The sequence below is a fragment of the Triplophysa dalaica genome, chromosome 18, assembly GCF_015846415.1.
Source record: "Triplophysa dalaica isolate WHDGS20190420 chromosome 18, ASM1584641v1, whole genome shotgun sequence".
In the NCBI taxonomy this organism is placed as follows: Eukaryota; Metazoa; Chordata; class Actinopteri; order Cypriniformes; family Nemacheilidae; genus Triplophysa; species Triplophysa dalaica.
In genome coordinates, this window is record NC_079559.1 from 16,175,373 (window position 1) to 16,198,566 (window position 23,194).

The window sequence follows — 23,194 nt, forward strand, 5'->3', positions numbered from 1 at the left end:
CCCTTTCTCTCAACAGGTAGTGGTCTAGCTTTTGTTGAAACCAGTAACTTTGTATTGGCACCTAATGTATTATGGCTCCTGTATGAACTATCGCTTATTGCTCCTAAACTCTTTGTAAGTCGCTTTGAATAAAAGCGTCTGCTAAATGTAAATGTAAATGTACTTTGAACTGTGTTACAATGTAAAAATGGCAATTTCTGATATCAATAGTTACATTTTCACTAGTGATAATATACATTTCTGATATTCATAATGTGATTGTAACTAGTAAGAAAGCCATTTTAGATATCTACAATAAAATTGTAATTGGTTAAAATGTAATAACTGATATCAAAAAAAGAAATTGTTACTAGTAGAAATTCCATTCTTGATGTAAATATTGATAATTTTTACTAGTAAAACTTCATATCCTGAGAATAATTTAAAGCTTATTCGGCTTGCCATATGCACTACACCTTATACAAAAACTATCATCATATTCGAATATCAGATCACGGTTATAGCCCCTTAGCAAAAGCAACACATAGGTCCGTCCTCTGAAAAAAGCCATTTTCGTCCGAGGAAGCGCATGGGCTATCAGAATCTTCATCTGCTAAAAGTTAGATCTTTGAATTAAGTCACAGAAACAATAGTTTCCAAAACGGCATTTAAAAAAATTCTTCATTTAGATAAAATCTCATTCGCAAAATAACACATTATATACAGAACAGATCTTAAAACATAACGACATGTATAAATGACTGTTAAAAACCTCCCCAAAACAGCACAAAAAACATAAACTAATTATTCAAATCCGCACCCAATGACGAGTCTCCAACAGAATATCTTTCAATATTTTTGTTAAAAGTAGTTCTGTTTATTAAATTGAGTGTGGTTTAGATGTGTTATGATGTATAGATCTAAATCACATAAGGCCGTAATACCGTAAGCATACAGTATTGCATGTATTTTGTAGTACAGGACATTATCAACCACAGTAATGACGTGACTAAGATTTCCATAGAAACAAAAGGTTTACCGGTTTCTGAGCCTTAATTAAATACAGCATAGACATCAAGATCAGACTGTGGTTATAACTTTACACTTTCCCAGCTGCTGGGTCGTTATCAGAAGTATTTTGACAATCATTTCAACCTATTCATTACAATTATTGAAAAATATCGTTAAATAATAAAAAAGCATATATATATATATATATGGTGCTTTTTGGAAATGTATGTTGTAAACCAAAACCACAATACGATTTATATTGTTTTTTAATGAGAAACTCTACTTATTTTATCATACATTATTGAGAAACATCCCCATCTTGTGTTCAAAATCATGCATTACATCGGGGACTTCAGGCAAGTTTTTGCTTCCTGTTTTGAGCATTTTCTATATGTTCCTAAAACAAGTATACTTTTCCTGTAAAAGTTAATCTAACAAACAAATTTGGGTATACATATCAAGATGTAAATTACAGGGAGAGATAAAATAATTAAGATAAACATGTAATTTAACACTTCATGCAGAGCTCAGTGAATTTACTGTTTTTTACATATATTTGATATACTTGTGATATGAAAAAGCACCTGCTGATATTATGGCACATTTTTTCCTTGTTATAAAAAAGAAATAAAATCCTTGTTGTAGGAGCCAGACCTGTTGATCGGTCCAGGGTGTCTGTGACTTTGGTGCAAAGTATTAAATGTGTTGAATTAAAGGGAACTTGGTCCTTCATTTGATGGTCTGTCCATAATCCACATCCTCACTCCAGTCCCTCAGATATGAACTGTACATTATTCTTTAACCTCTTTTGTTAAAAATGCCTATTAAACTATAACAATGTAGTGAGGCCCATAGATTTGGCATGTTAATATGTAATCACCGCCTGTATCCACTGGATCAGCTTCTGATCAATAGTCCCACTAACAAGGTCAAAGAAAACAAACAAAATCCCCCAAATCTTAAGAAATGCTGAATTATGTTAATATAGATTTATACTGTAAGGTGAGATGCAGGTGTACAAAGAAAGTGACAGAGCACTGTATGAAGAATGGTTGATGTGAAGTTTAGTTTTAATTGAACCGCAAAGACCCCATTAAAGGACATTTGTGCATTCAGCAGACACTTTTATCCAAAGTGATGTATAGTACATTGAAGGTGTGGCCTACATTTTTTATCTATATTTGTGTCCCTTCACCAACAACCTGTTGTGCTGCTAATGCAATGCAATACACTTGAAATGGTTTAACGAATATAATTTTTACCCCTTGAAACAGGAAGTGCGGACATACTGCATAAAAGAGCTTGCTCTTTTTTATTAAATATTCTTTTTCAGTTACATTAGAGCCAAAACCACAATTTGCTTTTGCTATTGCTTGTCAGCAGTTACCATTGAAAAATACATTTTTGGTCCATGACCCTGGAAGATTGACTACTCTACAATATACAGTACATGACAAACAGACTAAAAAGCCACACAACCCCAATGATGATTTCTTGAAAATCCATATGCAGACAAGGACAAATGTTAGCAGGTGAGATGAATTGTGGATCTGATGGCAGTGCGAGTGCTCGTCTATGATCTGTCAAACCTGTTTGTTTGTTAAATTCAGTTTAGTCAGAACAGACCAATGAGCAAGATCAAAAACTTGCATGTGAGAGTTAAATACAAGTCAATGAAGAAAAACACGAATATTACAAATTAAAATAAAAGACTGAAATAGTTACCAAATGACTAACCTAACTTTTTTATCAACCAAGATGTTTTTTTTTATTCAAATCGAGGATGTCATTTTGTAGTAGCAGTAGTAAACAATACTGTCAAAATCAAGTGCAAAGGAAATAATGGAAGCTCTGATCCCTTGCTGCTCAAATTTGCAGTTTTTATCTTTTTTGGACTGTCTTAAAGAAAAAAGACAATGACATGCAAGGGCAGAGATTTACATATTACAGCAGATGTCAGACAACCATAGCTCCTTTGCTGGATGGCAGAAGGCTGGTAAGAGTATGGCACTGCAATGATAAGAGTGGACAACCAGAAAACAACACACACTATTGGACAATTTAAGCGACTGACTGGGAAACCCTGAAGATCCTAAACCGAGAAATAAATCAAAAACAACAAATCAATGTGACCAGAACCACAATCAATCCACCCTTCAGAAAGCCTTTTTCTCTAGATGGTCCAAGATCGCCTGGATCCTCTGAACGGCCTCTTTACGTGCCTGTCTAACGGCGTCCTGCCCTTGCGTCTCTACAGAGTCGAGTTCCAGTAGCTCTTTCGTCAAAAGCTCCTCCAGACACCGGTAGCCCTTGTCCGTCTTTTTCCCCACAAACTCATCCACATCCTCTAGAAGAAGCTGGACTCTGGCCAGAACCTGCTGGACACGAGCCAGGCTGGGATTATCACTGAGTGGGGCTGGGGCGGACGACCCTGGACGGGAAGGTGCTGGAGGTTGTTCGCTCTGGGCCGGTTTGGGATCGGCACCCCCCTTGGGTTCGCTTCCAGACGGAGTCTTGTTGTAGATTTGGGGCGGAGCACAAAATTGGGCAGATTTGGTCGGAGGGACGGTTGGGGTACTGGAACGTGGTTGGTTTCGAGGATGCATGTGAGGCTGGCTGGGATAGGGTGGTTCCTAAGAGAGAGATATTGAACAAAAATGAGAAGAAAAATCCTAAAACAGGATGTGCTTGTGAAATGGTCTTTTATCAACACTCTCAGTACATGTCTCAAATCCAAACGTTTGTTTCATCAATATCATACAATACACAGCAAAGCATCACCGCTAGTCATCTACATCTGTCGTGTTTGTGCTTCATTGTCAAGAAATTCAAACAGGAAGAATTTATGAGGGACTGCAAGTCATGAGCTACGGATTCCATTGTACTGGGGAGATATATAAACTTGGAATCATTGCAGTAAAGCAGCGTTTATTGATGAGACAATGTACAAAGACAGTATAAATCTGGGAGTTGGAAAAGAGAAGATGAAATGTGACGGCAGTGTGATGTACAGTAATATCCTATAGTGGAAGAGCCGAGCTCGGGTATGGAACACGCGAAAGATGGTTTGACATGAGGTTATCCCAACACTCTCTTCACCAAGCCGCCCTCCCTGCTGTGTTTTTACGTTTTCATTCATTTTAGTCTGGGACTAGCCATAAATGAAAATTCTTTCATTACTTATCCACCCTCATGTAATATCAAACCGATTGACTTTATTTCTTCTGCAGAACACAAAGGAAGATATTTTGAAGAATGTTAATAAGCAAACGACACTGACCCCCATTGACTTCCATCGTATGGACACAAAACCAACATTTTTCTAAATATCTTCCTATGTTCCACAACCCTTTTGCAAAAAACCCTGCGTATCCAATCTTTTAAACATATGAATACCTTGTGTTCATATGGAGGTGGTGCAGGTCTTTGCCATGGCGGAGGGTGAGGTGGTCGTACATGGTGGTTACCATAGTGCCCATGGGGTGTCTGGGTATTGTGCGGCCATTGCTGTTGGGGAGTTGTGGCCCCATATCCTCCAGAATGGGACCAGGCCTCGTGCTGGGGTCTCGTGAGCATAGGCTGCTGGTTGGTGTAGGGCGGATTAGGGGTGCATCCCTCTCCATAATGTTGATAAGATCCTGGAGGGTAGCCAGGAGCCTATGAGAAAGATCACCGCAAAGACATGTTTTACTTTTATGTGGTGACTGCTTTTCTTCCATTGACTTGCTCTGTATGACTAATGATAATTACAGATTCTTTATAATTGCTTTTTACATGATGTACTAAGACAAACATTCACGTCTGCTATTTCTACATCCATTGGCATTTACCGCTTGACAGTGTGCCACAGGATAAGGGGGAGGAGCTGAGCCCCCTACGTTTTGATCAGAGCAGGACTGGTTGTGATACTGAGGTTGTCTTGAAGGAACCTGATCGCTGCAGTAGAACTGGTTTGAAGGATGTAGCATATTCGATGGGTATTGTCCAGGATTGTACACTCCGTTGGGACAGGCAGACATTGCCTGAAAATGCCACGGCAGAGTGGAGCGAGATAAGTCTGTTGTGTATTTATCTTATCTGACATGTGGTGTTACGTAAAACAGAATTATTGGCAGTACCTGGGGATTGTATGGAGTTTGTCCGTTCACCTCCGTTCCAGGTGGGTATGTGTTGCTGTACGGTCCCGCTGTCTGCGAATGGGGGTACCAATAGTTGGGGTAGCCAGGATACGGTGATTCCTGACATAAAAATAAAAGACATTTTGTGTCTTTTTAATTCTATTGATTTTAACAATTTAATTCCATTAAAAATAAATAGCAATTGTACCCTGATATTTTCAACCAAAAAAAAATTATAATTCGATCAATTTACAGATTTATTTCCAAAACGTTAATTTTCAAAAACTTTTTGTTGAACATACAACTTGTTATAAACCACATTCAAAGACAACGTTTATTTGAACTTTCTCTGTGAAAATTCATCAAAAAGTCACAGAGAATCTAGACTGAAAACGAAATTTAATGCTTGCGAAAATATGAAGGAAAGAAAAAAAAGGGATTCACGACTTTTGAGAATCAATAAAAATAAAAAACATGATCAATCGATTAAAAAAAATGCCCAGCCCTAGTCAATATGCACATTTCTCTTAAACTAACACATCGATTCACTTCAGAATACCTTTGTGAAGACCACTTTGCCGTTCTTTGATAGGTGAATGCACTTTTTGGAGCTTCAAAAACACCATATCCTCCCATTCTACCACTACAATGATACCTGAAAGTCATATCCAGTTAGGATGGCGTCAGGGTGCATAAAACATGGTTAAAAAATGTGTTGCCGGAAGTATCGCTTAAAGGACAGTCGAGGAACGCGAGCATGCGCAGTATCGCTTGTTTATGTTGTTGTTGCTTTGAAACCGATGCTTTGAAATCGTTTTTTCTTTGCATTTATTGCTTTCATTCATTTATATTGTTAGTTGTTGTAATTGCTACTACTATCCACTAGATATCAATTTTCTTTTTTGAAGTGGTAAATGTTACAACAGGGAGCATATCCTTCATTCATTGCTTAAATAACATGACATTTGCAAGTGTGTTGTCGAATTGAACATCACCTTCACATAAAAGGCAACGGTTCATATGATCGCAGCCTCTCTTTACAGCTCATATACAGAAATTTTGTTGTTATACTGTATCTTAAATGTAAAATAACCTGTTTCTGTTTGAACAAGGTAGCGACTGTTCTGTTTCAATATACCCACGTGTGTTTAAAGTTTAATATACAGGTTTGTGGCTCTTCGTTTAATTTTTTTATTCACCATTGTAATCTGATGTTTACTGATCTTTTTTAGAAATATCTATAGGATTTGTATTAAATCTATAACCATTGATTCGAATCGAGAGCTTGTAAATCGGAATCAAATCGAATCAGAACATCAGAATCAATACCCAGCCCTAATATTGACAGCGCTATTAACGTTAATGTCTAGCTTCTGTTATCCCTCAGCTGCGGTTGAACCAGAGACTTGTTTTTCCAGCGTGCAGCATTGTTTTGTTCCAATAAGATGCAGTCTCTGTGCAGGAACTTTCGTCACCATCATTTGCCAGAAAACCAAGCCTCTGGTTCACACTCAGCCAAGGGATTACAGAAGTTAAACATTAACGTTATCATTAACGTAATAGCGCTCTCAATATGGATATTTCTCTTAAACAAACACACTGATTCGCTTCAGAAGACATTTGTTAAGACCACAGAGCCGTGTCGAGCATAGACATAAATACCTAGACGCCGTGTTTGCCACTTTGGTATTCAGAGATATGTTAAAGACAACTGAGATATTTATTTGAATCATCGAACAAAACATCCAAGGGAATATATAGTTTAATCTACGTATTAAATAAACTAATGTTTTTCGATCTCGAAATGGCTTTTGTAATTTTAGACATTTTCAAAGACGAAAGATGATTTATATTATTAAAACGGTAAAACCGTTACAGCAGTAAAACATGATGTACAGTGAGGAAAATAATTATTTGATCCCCTGCTGATTTTGCAGCCAAAATCCTGCCAACAGAATCTGTATCTTCCATTTCAACCTCTACACCACTATGGTCCAGACCAAATAGGTTTCAAAGGATTGTAGACCTGCACAAACCTTGAATAGGTTACAGAAAGAAGTTTGGTGAGAAGGAGACAACTGTTGATTCAATTATTTGGAAATAATATATATACAAAATTACTATCAATTGCCTTTGGTCTGGAGCTCCCTGCAAGATTTCCCAAATGGAGTAAAGATGATCATAAGAAAGGTTAAAGATCCGCCAAGAACTACACAGAAGAATCTTGTAAATGATTTCAAGACAGTTGGGACCACAGTTAGCAAGCAAACCATTGGTAACACACTATGCCACAATAAATTGAAATCCTGAAACCTACGTCCTCCTGTCCAAGCCTGGCTCGTATGAAGTTTTACAATGAACATCAAAATGATTCACAAAAGGCTTTGGAGAAAGTGCTGTGAGACAAAATTGACTCCTGTTTTTGGAGGAAGAGAAATGCTGAATATGACTCAAGAACACCATTCCTACAGAGAAGCACAGGGGTTTTTCTCTGCTACGGTCACAGGGTGACTTCACCGCATTGAGAGGCTGAGTGACAGGCCCATGTACCGTACAATTTTGGACAAGAACCTCCTGCCCTTAACTAGATCACTGAAGATGGGTTGGAATGTCCCTTTAACATGACAAAGAACCAAAACATATTGCAAAGAGTGGCTTAAGGAGAAGCACATTAAATGTCCTAGCCAGCCTGAAGACCCTAGACGCTCCTATAGAAAATCTGTAAAGGAGGCCAAAACCCAATTTGTTGAACGACAGCCGAAAACTTAAAGATTTACATAGGAGTGGACTAAAATGTATCCGGACACTTGTGCAAACCTGGTGACCAACTATCGGAAATGTCTTACGTCTGTGCTTGCTCTGTTCTCCACAGAGTACAAAGTTATTTTTGCTCGAGGATCAAATACTTTTACTGAAATGCAAATCAATTTATATCCTTTATATATCATTTTCCCCATGATTTTTTATATTCTGTCTCTATCAGTGAAAATAAACCTACCATACAAATTATAGACTCTTCATTTCTTTGTAAACAGGCAAACTTAAAAACTGTTGTGTTATGATCTAGAAAACTGCAGCTCTGCCATTAACTTTCATGTCTTTATAGCTTCAAAAAATTGCCCCCCTCCATTTAAACGCATGGAAGAAAAAGGTATACATGGTAAAAATACGGTATTATAACTCCGACTCTGAAAGAAGAAAGTTATTTTCAGACAGGATGGCTTGAGGGTTAGTAAACATGGGGAAATTTTGTTTCTTGCCTGAATTATCCTTTTAACCTCCGATACACATTCGAAATAATAATAATAATAATAATATTAGAGTGCCTGTAGATTATTTCTGATACAAAGGAAAAAGAAGAACTGTAACTTAGCTAAACTTGACTCTCCAAAATTTAGAATTTCGACTGCGATACTATATCAACTGCTTGATGTCAATGTCCTATGCGGTTTCTTTAAATGCGACAAAACTACAGGACCCATTCAACAAAAACATTATACACCTTTTGAGAACGATGACCAAAAAAAAACGAAATGTATAAAATGAAATTAAAAACTTTCATTGCAATTGTTTTAAAAAAAAATACATATTTATATTCTATACTATTTATTGTCACTTAATTATATTTGAGTATTGAGTTATTCTAGAACAGGTTAGAAGAACATTAAAGTGGTAAAACTAATGCTGTTAAAACTAACAAGCAGGTTTAATTAATAAAAAAACGTGCCTCTTGGCCCATATAAAAGTATTACTAGTTGTGCTAACCAAAACAAGTAGAGGACGCCCTGGAAATAAAAGTTAATTACAACACTGTCGTGCTTTAACATGTTTGCCTTGAGAAAGACATTTGATTAGGTTAACGTTACTTGAAGTGGCACTTCATAACATGACTTGCTTCTATCAAAATCAATCACTATGAATCATCAACGACACGTTGTAACAATATTGTTTGTAAACGAAAGAACAAATGCTTAAATACAGCATCATTTACATTTACTTACGGTAATAAATACTATCGCCCAAACACGAGCACAGCCAGCATGTGTTTGGTCTGATGCGCGGGCCGGACCGTTCAGTCTGTCGCGTCTACGGTCAAATGTATAATTCGTACAGCTTCCAGACCATTTTTCCTAGCGATCAACTGTCAGAATACTCACCATGCCGTTATTCCAGTTATTGTTTTCTGAGTTGTATCCTGCAGGCCAGGAGGACTTGGGATCGGACTGCATATGCTGATGCATGATCCACGCAGCCTCTCCTCCGGCTCTGTCGCTGCCCACTGAGTCGAAAGCCATTCGCGACTAAAACTCTGACTCTCTCTTAACTTCACCGTTTTACAATTATAGAGACCTTCTATTCAAATCCTTTAACTATCAGTCCTGTCGCGTTTTACATAACGCTGTAAATTCACTGCGTCAACTGGATATTTTGCCCATTTTGACGCGTACGTACGGAGCTATAGCAGGCCATTGCCATTCAGCACAGCTACAGTCTACTGACAGACAGCTCAATTGTCCAATAGTATACGAACAGAGGCGGCGACGTCCTGACGCCATTTACGTCACAGCGGTAAAGTCTTAGGTTTATTCTTTTGAAAGCTGATGTATTTTAAGGCAATAGACGGCGAAATGATTTTGTCTGTTTTTTACCGCCGTAATTACGGTTAACATCGCTATAAATAAATACTTCGTCGCCTTGGGATCCGTGGGCCAAGTTTTAACAAGAGTTTAAAGTGTTAAATTGAACCGGAAGTACTTCGTGATGTTACATCCTTTGGTATGAAATGGTTCATGGTTTGAGACTTTACGTTTAATAAAAACTCCCAAATGTCAGCAAAATGAATTACATGCCAGGGACTGCGAGCCTCATCGAGGATATTGATAGTAAGTTTGTTGCATTTGAATTAGGTTTGTTGTAATTTTAGTTATTTTACCAATAAGCATACAACGTTGGCGTTGTATAATGATGTTCGCCACACGGGCGTTTTTCGTGCATATATGTAAAAGTCACGTTGGAGGTACATGTTTCAGCTGAAAATAAAAGTGATACCCTATAGGTTACTCTCCCGCAAGTCCGTCTGGATTTTTAGATTTTGCAGAGTGGGTGCAAATAATATTGTTGAGTCTAATTTGTGTCCTCCATACAGGTGGTCGTGTTTTTACATAAGATGAGGTATAAAACAACAATTCGATATTATCTCACGGTGCCTTATTTTCCAACTTTTTAGAAAAACACCTGGTTCTCCTTCGCGATGGAAGAACGTTGATTGGGATACTCCGAAGCATAGACCAGTTTGGTAATTCAAATGTCACATATAATGTTTTCACAGTGCATACTGTTCAATAACAGTAGATTTAAACAGTTACCCCTTTTCCATTTCATTTTTTTTCTCCACAGCCAATTTAGTTCTGCATCAAACAGTTGAACGCATCCACGTTGGTAAAAAATTTGGTGACATACCTCGTGGGATATTCGTCGTCAGAGGAGAAAATGTTGTCTTGCTCGGAGAAGTAGTAAGTAATAGGGCACTCTGCTCAAAAAAAGTACTTTTTATAATTTATTCATTCAACTGTTATTTCCAGACTCAAGGTTCATTAGAAAGAAACATACACTAGACAACATTAAAAAAAAGAAAATTATACTAGTATTTTCTCATAGATGACTTGTATCGGATCCCACTTTGATTAGGATTTGACAACAACATAATAATAGCCTTCTGTGAATTATCCAGCCGACAAATAAATACATACATAACATTTAAAAGTTCTTACTCTTGACATATAAAAGAGATTACTTGCACTGCTCCACCTGGGTTTTTAAAAATAATTATCATACAATCATTGAAGGCAGTTTGAAGTTTACATAAGCTAACTTTTTTAAACTCGACCTATAAATAAGCAGTATAAAAAGCGGTACAATATGTACCAAAAAGCTATATCTTAACCTGATCTGAACACATATAACATTTACTTACTAACATGTTGGCTCGGGCATAAAGCATACAGCGCTGCCTGTACATATCCTCATCATCACCCATTTCATCATTAATAATATGTCCCAAATATTTTATTTTAGTGCAAATATTTAGTACTTGCCCTGCCAGATAAAAATCTGGAAAAATAAGATCCATATCTCATTTCGTTCTACATATCATGACACCACTCTATTTTGTATTATATTTCACATCATAAGCATACATAAGATGATTAATTAAAGGGGTGATTCGCCGGAAATAAGTGTGTTTCTTTGTCTTTGGTGTGTTATAAGTTGCCCATGCATGTATTAGATATGAAAAATTGCAAAAATGTAAGTGTCGGAACAAAATATGTATTTTATCTGTTAGTGAATGCTCATCCAGACCTGCCTGAAACATGTAACCAAACCCCGGCAAATCTACGCACTACGCACTAGTGAACTGGTCAATCATAGTACACCTCGCTTTTTCAGAGCGATGAGAATTGTAAAAAATCAGCGCGGTTCAGAGAGCCGGAGCAATGAGGAGATACAAACATTCACAGTATGTGGAAAATCCAGTGTTTTTTAACCTTAAATCTTGTATAAACATTGTATTATATCTAAAGCAAACAATAATATCCGTTTTGGCCGCGTCAAATGACCCGATAAGATATTACCAAGCATTCTTCAAGTCCTATAGCCACTTAATTGTTCTGACAATTACTTCACATAAACATTTAATGGGCATAATCATATTCATTATTATTATTTTTCATTTAAATTTATGATTTTCATTTGTTGTTTTTTTCCTTGTATTATGTTTACAAATGTATTGTTATGAATAATATTGAAATGGATCTCTTGTACTGCTTTCAATATAAATGTTTATAATAATAATATAAAAAAGAATGTCCATCGGGTTGGTATGTAATGTGTAAAATTTAAGGCATGTGGAATATGATAGAGCTCCCGCATAAAATCCTTCAACTCTAAAACCTTTCTTTATATAGGATTTGGATAAAGAATGTGATCAAATTCTCCAGAGAGTTTCCATTGAGGAAATTCTGGAGGAACAGAGGACGGAACAACAAGCCAAGCAGGAGTCTGAAAGACTGAAGCTACAAGCAGTCAAAGAGCGAGGCTTATCAATCCCTAAAGCTGACACATTAGATGATTTCTGAAAGTGTAGTTTTTTTTTTTGAGGATTTTGTTTTATTAGATTGTCATGTTTGGTTTGAGACAAGGGTCTATTTCAAATTCACTCTGTCTTTATTGTTTGATTGAGGAGTGAGCCTCATAAGATTGTGACTTTGCAGTTTTGTTCCTCATTGCTGTTATGGCACGTATTGAGAATTGCCCACCATCTTTCTTTCTTTGTATGGTCGATGCCATATTAATGCACTTAACCACCAAACTGAAACACTTGGCATGTTGGCTTTAAGTTTAAAAACTGTAAGCAACAATAATGGAATACGAGAAGTTAATTTCAGTGTTTACTATGTTAGAAGTATAATTCTATGTTTAAGTTGGTATACTATGTAAACTTACATGAAACAACACTGAAACTATTTTTGTTCTATTAAACCTATTTTATACTGATGATGATTTTTGTATTTTGTGTTGTTTTGGTGTCTCTGTTTGCCTTTCCATGTATGTAACCACATGATAATTTTTAATGTTTCAACTTCCACGTGTGCTGTTCAACTAATTAACACAGCGGTAGTGTTTTAAAATATTGATTATGTTAAACTTCAGATTATGAACAAGTATGAAAATTTTATGTATTTCACCTCTTTCGTTAAGGTTAAGTTTTGTGGTAAATCTATACATTACAAATATTTTTTTCTTCATTAACCCCAAATGGCATTTTGTTCCATAGGCACCAATCTACATGTACAGCTACCCAAGTTATAGAAATAAGGTATTTAAGAGCATAATCTGCTGTTTGAATAAAATAATTCTTCTAACTCATCCTAAGGTAATTTTATACAAACCAAAGAAGCAAATACAATTCAGCACATAATAAGTGGGTGGACACCAGAAAAGATTTGTTTAATTTTATCTTGGAATGTTATCATTTTTAATATCTCTTGAACGTGATATAATAATATCCTAACTGTGTAATTGTATAAATATTGGGATATTTTAACACTGGAAGTTTTCCCTAAAGGTGACCCAAATACTTAAAGTACACGAAAACATGTGTAATCATGTCAAGGTGTTCTTGAGTGAGGATTACTTTACTGAATTACCTGATTAAGAATAAACATGGCAACATTTCTGCTACATTATTTTCTACTTTGAATCCCGGGCTGTCTCGTGTTCAATGACTGTTCCCAGCTCCCAGTGAATGAGCGGCTTGAATGTGGTGCTATCAAATATCCTCTGACAGCCATGCATGCTTGTTCTTTAAGGCCCGTGCGTCACAACTGCATTTGAACACGCCCCTTCCAAACGCTTGTTGAATAGGAATGACAAGGAAACATGACAGCCGCTAAAGTTGAATCTGATATACCATTATATGTCGCATTTTAATGCCATTGGCGTACCGTTCTCGTGGTCATTGTTGTAAATCCAAACGGAAGCCACCGGGAAAGCCGCTTGGGGCCAAGCCAAAGATTACAACTGTAAGAAACCCAGCCCTGCTTCGGTTACGCGCCGAGAGAGGGAGCACGCCGACAGTGACAGGCTGCAGTCAGGGGCACTTCAACAACTCATCTGTGTGCCTGTGATCGACTTTATCCGTTTTCTGGTGTGCACACTCAAAGGATGTAGACCTCGGCCTGCTATCTCGCCCGCTTCTACGTCTCGCTCAACGCTTTGGCATGTTCTTTTCAATGGGACTTTTGGCAAGTGGTTCGACAAGGCTTTTTTTGAACAGGCAATGCCTTCCCTACACGTTTTGCGGCGCAAACTACAAAAACCACACTCGTGTCTCAGCGATCCGTCTTTGTTGCTCGTGTATACGTGTGCTGGTAGTTTAAAATGCCTAGGTTTTGATTAAAATATCTTGTATATACGGACGGAAAACAACCAACGGAAGGAGCAAGGACCTCTATCTACTCTTCAGCTTCCACGGTAATATCATAGTGCTTTTTAATGGAGCTGGAGAATATCGTTGCAAACACGGTTCTCCTAAAGGCAAGAGAAGGTAAGCAAAGCAAAGCAAACGAGCGAACGTATTGCGATTATGGTGTGTTAATCATATGCATTTTGCTCGAACAAGCACAGATTTCACAGGCAGGAAAAGACCCGTGCACCTCTTGTGATGATGTAATCTCAGGACTCAAACTGGTGATGAACAGTTGCCTGGTGAACATTCATCCATCACGACCTGAAACATTGTTTCCAATATTTCCAGCGGCTCGTTCATGTGTAGCCGACATTATATTACAGCGGCATGATGTTATTAAGTGTAACGTTGCATCGTTTGACAGTTGGTACGTGTTATGTTTGACCCTTCAGCGAACGCCAGAAAACATCAGCCTCCCACATCCGTTTCAAGAGCTACGAGTCGTGATTTAAAAAGGAAATACGAAATGTGTTAGCGAATCTGCATGCTTTTGCACGAATACAGAGTTAAAACGACACGCTCTTCGATTTAACATCAATAAAAGCGCACATCGCCTATTACGCGATACATTTTCGTTTGAGGTGTGACGTGAGCTATGCGTAAGGAAATGGCAGCTGTGCTCCGCCACACCGACTAGTTCACAACGATTAACATAAACACAGCTAGCTCATTTACATAACGCAGGACTGCTATTAGTTGCAAACCCGTCCAACAGTCGATAAAGCGACGTGAAAGAGAAACGTTACCACGAAAACCACAATAACCGCCGCTTCCTCTACTGCTATTATCATATAAGGCCTTATGAGACGACGATTGAAGTTTCGACTGTTAAACCTGTGGTAATCGGCTGTAGATATGCTCGTTAACATCTCGAGCCACATGGAAAACCGACATTGGTGGATTTTGTTTTTTGGACACAATAACACAATAACATCGTTGAGTGTATAGTATAGAAGGTAAAACAGAAAAAATGTAGACATTTAGCTGTAATGCTCTTCTGCACTGTGAGGGCAAAACTGCTCGATTCCCTCAAGTGTGCATCATGGAAAATTATAATGGGATCCTAATGGTTTGTGCCAGGCATTAAGTGATTTTTTACTTTAATATTTTTGTTTGAACAAAAATGTTTTTTTCCTGTCTATCGGTTTCAGAACACGATGATATGTTTGGAATTTTGTTTATAATATTCTTCTGCTTTGAAGGAGAACCCATTATGGTCCCATTCTTGACTCATTATGTTTTTGCTTGGAGTTTGTCATGATACCATCCGTTGTGATTCTTGATTGTTCAACCCAGATTACAAAATTTGAAGGCAGTGAACCTTGGTAGCCGTTGCTTCCACAAACGTTTTGCATCATTGGACTTATTAATTACGCAAAATCTCTTGTGTCCTGGAGGCACAGGACCACACATTCAGCCCAGATTTTACGTGAATGACCAAGTTTTGACAAGATTCTCATCTTGCCGTGTTGTTGAACAGTATACATTGAGGGGAAAATCATACACAACACTTTTTCCCAACATGTGACTTGTCGCCGCTCATATGTACGTTTAGAAAACGTCATTTAAACGTAATCTTGCGTTTATTGACATGCGCAGCCCCTTGTGTGTGTGAGAGGGAAGGCACTTGTTCGCTTTGTTTGCTCTATGTTCATGTGTGTGACTGACCCCCCTCCCCGTTTGTTTATCACGCTGTGTTTGGAGGAGAAAATGAAGCGCAAGGCACGCAGACTCTTGTCCAAATGTTCGACTAGCAGTAGATAACAGGAAAAACAGAGTTTACAGGCCACACAATCTGTTTACATGGCTGAAGCCGCGCTTCCGAAATCATTAGAGGAGCCGCATAGAGTCAGGCAACCCCCTAAACTAAACAGAAAATCCCATCTACGTCCTACATGATATTTGACTTGACTATTAAATAGAAAATAAATTCCTCAGTCATTTTTGTATTGTTTAAATGGCTTTGCTTTGTGTGTTGCGTTACAAATCTTGCTTTGATACATTTCAGAATGCAACACGCACATAATCAGGCTTTTTATATAAGGGTATGTTTCAGGCCTTGTTTGTGTTCATGGCCTTAAAAATCAGGCCAGACAGTACAGGCAGATAAGACATAAAATGGCCTCACAGTCTTTTAATCCGGAGTCATCGTGTAGAATTTAATGTATAAAGATTTAGAGGTCAGCTGAAAAATTATCTCATTCATTCATCCGTATGTCATTCAAAACCTGAATATGACTCTCCCCCTGCCCGGTGAAACAGAAAAGAAGATATTTTGATAAATGTATTTGTTTTTGTGTCCATATAATGTAAGTCAATGGGGTCCACTGTTGTTTGGCTACAAACATTCTTCAAAATATCTTCTTTTGTGTTATGGAACGACATGAGGATGAGTAAATTATGAAATAATTTTATTTTTAGATGAACTAGCCCTTTAATTTGCAATAAAAGAAACCCATGTAAACAAGTGAATTTATATAATTAAAAGTTAGTTAATGCTAATTCATAAAAAATGGTACAAAGTGGTTCTGTGTCCGTGAACACGTTACGGGGTGTTAAAATCGTCAGCATTTAATGTACCATCAAACAATTACCCAGAACAACGATGTTAACCAGGACCCTTTCCCCCTTCTTTGGCAACCTCTCGTGGAAATTACATTGTTTTTGGTTTCTTTTCAAAGGCTGAGTAAGTGTCTGCGTTTTGGAGAGGTAGGTTGGGGGGAAATTCCAAAGCAAGGGTCTAATCCGACCCCCGGCCTTCTCTGACAACCTAAGCGTTCTGGAGTGCGCATCGTAACCCGTGACGACGGTGGACTAGGCGCTTGACTTCCCATTCAAGAATTCTGAAGCTGGCAGGCCGCTCTGATTTGCTGGGAATTGTGCCGTGTGAAATAACTAAACGTCATCCAGCTTATGTAAATGAAGGAGAGAAAGAAAAAAGTGCAACCAGAAGGTGTGAGGCAGCGGAAGAGGGAAAGAAATGTCCTGGAAGCGGGATTGGGAAAATGTGTGCTGCCAACCTTGGCCAGATGTAAAAAAATTAGATCACTAGACTGAAGTTCTACATTCTTGTTTCAGTTCAGTCTGTAGCTGATCCCAGACATGAATGATGCCTCAAATGGTGTGTTTCAAGGTACTACAGAACGTTGCTCTGAAATATATACACATGTACATAATTCATGTGTATATATAATTCAACGTTCATTTTTTCGTTCGGCTTTTGTTATAGCATTGTTTAACCACACCCGGTGTAGCAGGGTTGGATGGATGTGCTGCGGCACAAGCAACGCAAATATGGGACAGAAGTGCTGAAGCGCGTGTGTGAGGCTGAGACTGATAGGCGTGAAAATTGAATTTGACTCGTCGTGAATGGCCGAGCGGACGTCTGTTGCTTTGGTTGATGTAATTTCTGTCTGATCTAATCCACACAGTCAATATCCATACTAACTTGTTGACTGACTCGTGGCGGTGGTTGCAGTTCAAAAGGCTGTGTTAGAAGTGGTGTAAAGATCTGAAAAGGTTTCTATAAAATGTAATTGTGTTAAAGTGATATTTCACCCCAAAATAAAAATTCTGTCATCATTTAATCATCCTCTTGTCATTTCAAACCTGTATGACTTTCTTTCTTCTGCAGAACACAGAAGAAGAAATTTTGAAAAATGTTGTTAACTGGCCCCCATTTACTTTCATTGGTTTTGTGTTCATACAATGGAAGTGAATGGGGGCCAGTGCTTTTCGGTTTCCAGCTTTCTTTAACAAATCTTCTTTTGTGTTCTGCAGAAGAAAGTAAGTCATAAAGGTTTGAAATGACAAGAGGGTGTGTAAATTATGATAGAATTTCTTTTAATTTTTGTATGAACTATCACTTAAAGAGAGAATGGCAGGGTGTATGGAAGATGTATGCACTTATCTTTTAAAACATAGTGAGGTTTGTTATAACTCAAAAATCTTTGTTTTCCAGCACATCAGTTTAGAAATAATACACTTGATCTTGTATTGAGGCCAAAATAAAACGGTGACATCAAACAGTAGACACTACCATTCAAAAGTTTAGTGGCACTTGAGATGCCTCTCTTATACAAACTTTTTATCTGAAGGTAAATTCATACTTTGATGTATGAATTTCGTTTTGTAGACTAAAATCTATTAGTTCGAAGTCGAACATACTCTTTTGCTGCAAAAATAAAATAAAATGCTTTTCAAACATATGGCTCAGGACTAAATGAAGAAAAGTTAACCAATTAGAATCCAGCTTAGATAGGAACTCCTTAGATAGGAAGTATTATTTCAATACATACCAGGGTTAGTTGATAAAAAAAATATTTTATTAAAGCACAATTTTAGAAAAAAGACTGACTATTGATTTCTTATACACAACATTATTTCCATAGCTACCTTTGTGTAGTTTTGAAGAGCTCACTATTGTATGTAAAAATATTAATAAATGAATGGGTATAAAAGCAACTTTATTGTCCTATTTAAATGAGGTCTAGTCCTGGTTTAGGATAATCCCTGTCCAGGAAACTGCCCCTTGGAGTGAAAATGTTAGTATATCTTACCCACAGAAAGCCCTTTCTTTGAAAGTTACAATATATAGAAAATTATTGTATTGTGTACAAAAGAGTCATTTTTATAGTAAAATATTTATGAAATAAATGTTGTCATTGCTGTCAGTTTGATTAAAAAAGAACCACTGTGTAGAAATCGATGTTTTGAATAAAGTGTGTTAGTTTGCGTTTATATTAAGCCATTTAGCAGATTCTTTTATCCAAAGCAACTTACATTAGTGAAAGGAAATTGAAATTTGGGGATTTGGGGAACTTTCCCAGCAAATCAGATGTCACCCATTTAGTTTTTACTGTAAGTTGCAGGTTTGGATAGTAGATTGCAGCATTTTCAGCAAAAGATTGAATGAGATGAGATGAAGCCATGTTGCAACAGGTTATGAGTGCTTGTAGTTGACATTCCATATGGAAGCGAGTCGTAGAGGTTGCGTCATCATCACTAAGGGCATTGACATAAAATTAAGCACCTTTGTTGACATGTAAGTCCTTGGAGTGTAAGGAGGATTTTCATTAAATCTTTCACAATGTTACATGTTTCTCTGAAAGTATTTGGTGAATTTGACTTTTGTCTTTTCTCTTCTTTCTTTCTAAACTCTCACTATGTCGTTTGCGTTTTCTGATTGTTATGTAGTACAGTAGTTTTGAAGCTACTCTGAAGGGAGTGGAGAGGTCCATCATCATGAAGTCTGAACTTCACCAGCAGCCCACTCACTCCTCATGTGAGCCTGTGTATGTTTGTGAAAGAGCCAGTTGTGAAATCAGCACTCAAAACATTCTAACTCAATCTGGAATGGCTCTGTGTTCATGAATGCTTTGAAGAAAAAAAAGTGTACGATTTCACAGGATTCAAAACTTTGTTCCAACAAGAACATGACTTTGTCGTCAGATCAACCGTAATTTTGGCTGTCATTATCCATTATGGTTTTGTTACTCAATCCTGGTTAAAAAAAAACATTGAGGACAGATGAATCATTTTATATCTCAATTTACATTTCGGTTTGCATATTGTTAGCCATGAGCTTTGGCTGTGAAACAGAAAGCAACTTGTCATGTTGTTGGATAACTAGAATTGGCATAAATTATACTAATATGTTATGTATTCTAGCAAAAACACACACTAAATAAATACAATTATCATCTCTATTTTATGTTACTTTTACCTCAACTTTGTTGTCCCTTTTGTTTGTTTAACTCAAATAGGTTGTTAAAATTCAATAACAAAAAAAGAGTGTATATCGCCCATGAAGCACAACTTGTTTATAAAGGGGGTATAGCGTCATGAGGGGGGAAGTGACCGAACGAACCTCAGCGATGTGGAGGAAATCAGGAACAGCTGGTCTAAAAGCAGACGGCTCAAAGAAAAGAGTGAAACAGTGTTGACCCGTGTCCGACACGACCACTGCAAACGTGTTTCCGCCATGGTGCTTTGATGTACATAAACCATGTTGTAGTCAGATTTTCTGATACAATTCCACAAACAATCTGTAATTATGTCTTGTTTTGTTGTGTTTGTATATGTCTTTATGAGAAACTAAGAGATTGAATGGAGTGAAAGGGATAACCAAATACAGACTGCCTCTCCCTGTTTTTTCATGTTGAGACAGGTATCGAGAGATAACTGGCCCCTCCACTTCTTTTCTTTTTGGCCGTCTATTCTTTTCTCGTGTATTTTTTAAGACTCGTCAGTGACAACATTTTGTGCCGCACTTTTGAGCGTTTAGTCTTCTGTGATGCTTGCTGGTTATGTCATTGTTGCAGGAAGCATGCACGATGAAAGTCTAACCGCCATGCGTTCTCACATTCCATGCTGGAGCTATTTATAGCGGCAGGGAGCGATACAGCACCTGGCGAGAAACTCAGGAAGTTTTTTTTATGACTCCTGTGCTGCGGTACAGGTTCCAAACAGACAGTCAAACACAGATTCTCTCTCTCTCTCACACACACACACACACACACCTGATATACAAATCTTGTATGTACGTCACACCATGCAAACATTCTATGTATACAAATACTTCCTGCTTGCTAACACAAACTCCTCTAGAAGTTTGAAGCAGTTTCCATGATTTTGAGATTTAAAATTCAGATTTTTTTTGTTTTGCTAATATTTTGGTATATCATGTGGTAACAAGGAGATAGTTGAGTCAAACACGCTTGTGGTAATTTGCATATTTTTCTGTAATGAATAGTATCAATTGCATTGTTAATTATTATATATGATTAAAAGAGATGTCTTCTGTGGAAGAAGCTATTTTAAGAAAAGTTCAATGGTTTTGTGTTCATATAATGGAAGTCAATGGAGTCCAGTGTTATTTGGCTACAGACATTCTTTAAAATATCTTCTTTTGGGTTCTGCAGAAGAAGGAAAGTCATACGAGTTTGGAATGACCTGAGGTTGAGGAAACATTGAATATTTATTTTTGAGTTAACTAACCCTTTAATGCATCAATGCATTCAAGATGGAGGATGGGGAGCAGATCTTTAATGTGCCTCTATGCAAAAAACAAAATGTACTGTCTTTGTGGACGTTTGTACAGATGGTGATATAAATACAGTACGGTTGCTGTCATAATTCAAATGTTTTTTTCACAATCACTGCCGAGTAACTGTAAGGTTCTCGGATGATTTGCTTGCATCTAACCCCACTTGTAACGGTTGTGTGAGTGTGGGCACTAACAGATTTTGCCCCCAGGCACAAAGCTATTTTTAATTTGGGCGATTATCAAATGTCACATTAAGTATGCATGACTTGGGAAGAACTAATTGAAAGTATATCAGCTGTTTGCCACAAGTTGGTGTTTGTTTGAAAATCTGCCTTATTGTTGAAAAATACTCTAATGTATTGAAATGTAGTTTGTAATAACAATCAGGCACATTTGGACAGATTTACGATTGTTTCTGTTTTTTATTTGTGCTGGCTAAATCGGTGTATTACGAGTATCAGTTGTTAATGTTAAAAAGTTGCATTTTGGGCTAAAATTTGTTACAAAGATCAGGTTTGTGCTAGGGTTGCTCCGATCCGATATTTGTATCGGAAATCGGCGTCGATACTGAATAAAATTCTAGATCGGGTATCGGTGACAAATTGCACCGATACCCGATCTAGCTTACATAAAATTTCTGCTAGGCGATGTAAAAGTTCATGGAGACACCGGCGCTTAAACACTCTCGTGGCTGTGCTTTGCGAAGCGTGTGACATCATACGCTAGCAACGTGCTCTGTACGTAGTGCGCGTGAACAAGCGAACGTACCTTACATTGAGCAGCGAACAGCATGGAGCGACAAAAAATATCTGCCATTTAGATTTATTTTAGAACAGCTACGCCAACAAGTTACACCGCTGTTTGCAATACATGCGAAGTAAATGTTCCGAGGGGTTGTGATAAAGCTGTTCATTATAATACTACTAATTTAAGCACGCCGAGTTCAATAAGCTGAAGAAACTAAAACGAGACGGTACGAAGCAGCTAACTTTGGAGGAGACAGCGGAAAGAATTCAGAAATTTCCATCTAGTAGTGTGAAAGCAGCGAAAATCATTGAAAGCATTTTGAATTTCATGGTAATGGATTTGCAACCGCTGTCCGTCGTTGCGAACAATGTCTTCAGACTCCTTATAAACCACCTGGAGCCTCGGTACGACATTGTGAAGCGTAACTGAGACCTGAACTGTACCAAAAAGTCTGCAAACACGTATACGAAAAAAATAAAGATGTTAATGCGCTGAGTTTTGTGGATAATTTGACTTTGAATTTCTATTTGCACCGACTAAACTATTATATCTTTTTTCCGTTTATTTTTACATGTGCAGCACAAGCTAGGGAAGCTAGTGTTTTGTTTATCTTTCGGTGTTGGATGTTAAATTTGATTTCCACTAACTTTAGCTTAGTTTAGTGGACTTTGCTTTAATGACTAAAGCATTAAAAAGAGCTGATTCCTGTTTGAATATCTAAAGCAGTGAAGCTATTGCTTTTTTGCTCAATTTCAGCTGCTTTATTGTTTATTGTGCATTGATTTTTTAAATTATATTTGCACATAACAGTTATTAAGAGATTTTGTTTCCATTTATTAATACTTGTCTATCAAGCTAGTGAAGCTGTTGTTTTATTCAGCTGCTTAATTTGCACTTTAATTTTGAATTTCAAGTTTAAGATAGTGAACATTTTGTTTTATTTTGCTGGTTTAATAAATAATTCACAAAATTTGTGAATCATTTGTTTGTTATTTTGTTTTACGGGGTCAGGAAATTAATGTTAAGTCGAGCTTGATGTCTTGCACAGCAATGCCCCCAGTTTATTAAGTAATTGTGCACTTTAAAAATGTTACCTCAGTATCGGATCGGTACTCGGTATCGGCCAATACTGAATCTCAGGTATCGGAATCGGTATCGGAAGCAAAAAAGGTGGATCGGAGCATCCCTAGTTTGTGCCAAGATTTGATGTCATAGCCCTCTCTTTCTAGGATGAAGCTGTTTGTTATTTCAAATATGTACAGT

General features: G+C 37.4%; 3 protein-coding genes across 4 annotated transcripts in view; 2 read left to right on the top strand and 1 right to left on the bottom strand.

The window, feature by feature from the left end:
• Positions 1-846: 846 nt before the first annotated feature.
• Positions 847-9,588, bottom strand: bag4 (BCL2 associated athanogene 4). The gene is made up of 5 exons (XM_056729482.1): positions 9,266-9,588; positions 5,109-5,228; positions 4,821-5,012; positions 4,387-4,647; positions 847-3,623 (listed from the first exon to the last, which is right to left on the bottom strand). Exons 1-5 carry the CDS (start codon positions 9,401-9,403, stop codon positions 3,147-3,149), a joined length of 1,188 nt encoding a protein of 395 aa, XP_056585460.1. The 5' UTR covers positions 9,404-9,588; the 3' UTR covers positions 847-3,146.
• A 93-nt stretch (positions 9,589-9,681) lies between these two features.
• Positions 9,682-12,663, top strand: lsm1 (LSM1, U6 small nuclear RNA associated). The gene is made up of 4 exons (XM_056729483.1): positions 9,682-9,991; positions 10,336-10,404; positions 10,506-10,621; positions 12,074-12,663. The coding sequence occupies exons 1-4, from the start codon at positions 9,946-9,948 to the stop codon at positions 12,242-12,244; spliced, it is 402 nt and encodes a 133-aa protein (XP_056585461.1). The 5' UTR covers positions 9,682-9,945; the 3' UTR covers positions 12,245-12,663.
• An 861-nt stretch (positions 12,664-13,524) lies between these two features.
• grk5l (G protein-coupled receptor kinase 5 like) overlaps positions 13,525-23,194 on the top strand; it is a 47,016-nt gene continuing 37,346 nt past the window's right edge. For both annotated transcript variants that reach the window (XM_056772410.1, XM_056772409.1), the window contains exon 1: positions 13,525-14,214. In XM_056772410.1, the coding sequence (XP_056628388.1) occupies positions 14,163-14,214 (52 nt within the window). In that variant the 5' untranslated portion in view covers positions 13,525-14,162. The remainder of the gene's footprint in view (positions 14,215-23,194) is intronic.

Excerpts from the sequence above, each read along its gene's own strand:
- bag4 (XM_056729482.1), bottom strand. The coding sequence starts at position 9,403 with ATGGCTTTCGACTCAGTGGGCAGCGACAGAGCCGGAGGAGAGGCTGCG. Across the intron at positions 4,648-4,820 it reads CTGTGGCACACTGTCAAGCG|GCTCCTGGCTACCCTCCAGG; the intron begins GTAAATGCCAAT and ends TCTTTCTCATAG. Across the intron at positions 3,624-4,386 it reads CACCTCCATATGAACACAAG|GAACCACCCTATCCCAGCCA; the intron begins GTATTCATATGT and ends TCTCTCTCTTAG.
- lsm1 (XM_056729483.1), top strand. The coding sequence starts at position 9,946 with ATGAATTACATGCCAGGGACTGCGAGCCTCATCGAGGATATTGATA. Across the intron at positions 9,992-10,335 it reads CCTCATCGAGGATATTGATA|AAAAACACCTGGTTCTCCTT; the intron begins GTAAGTTTGTTG and ends CCAACTTTTTAG. Across the intron at positions 10,622-12,073 it reads TTGTCTTGCTCGGAGAAGTA|GATTTGGATAAAGAATGTGA; the intron begins GTAAGTAATAGG and ends TTCTTTATATAG.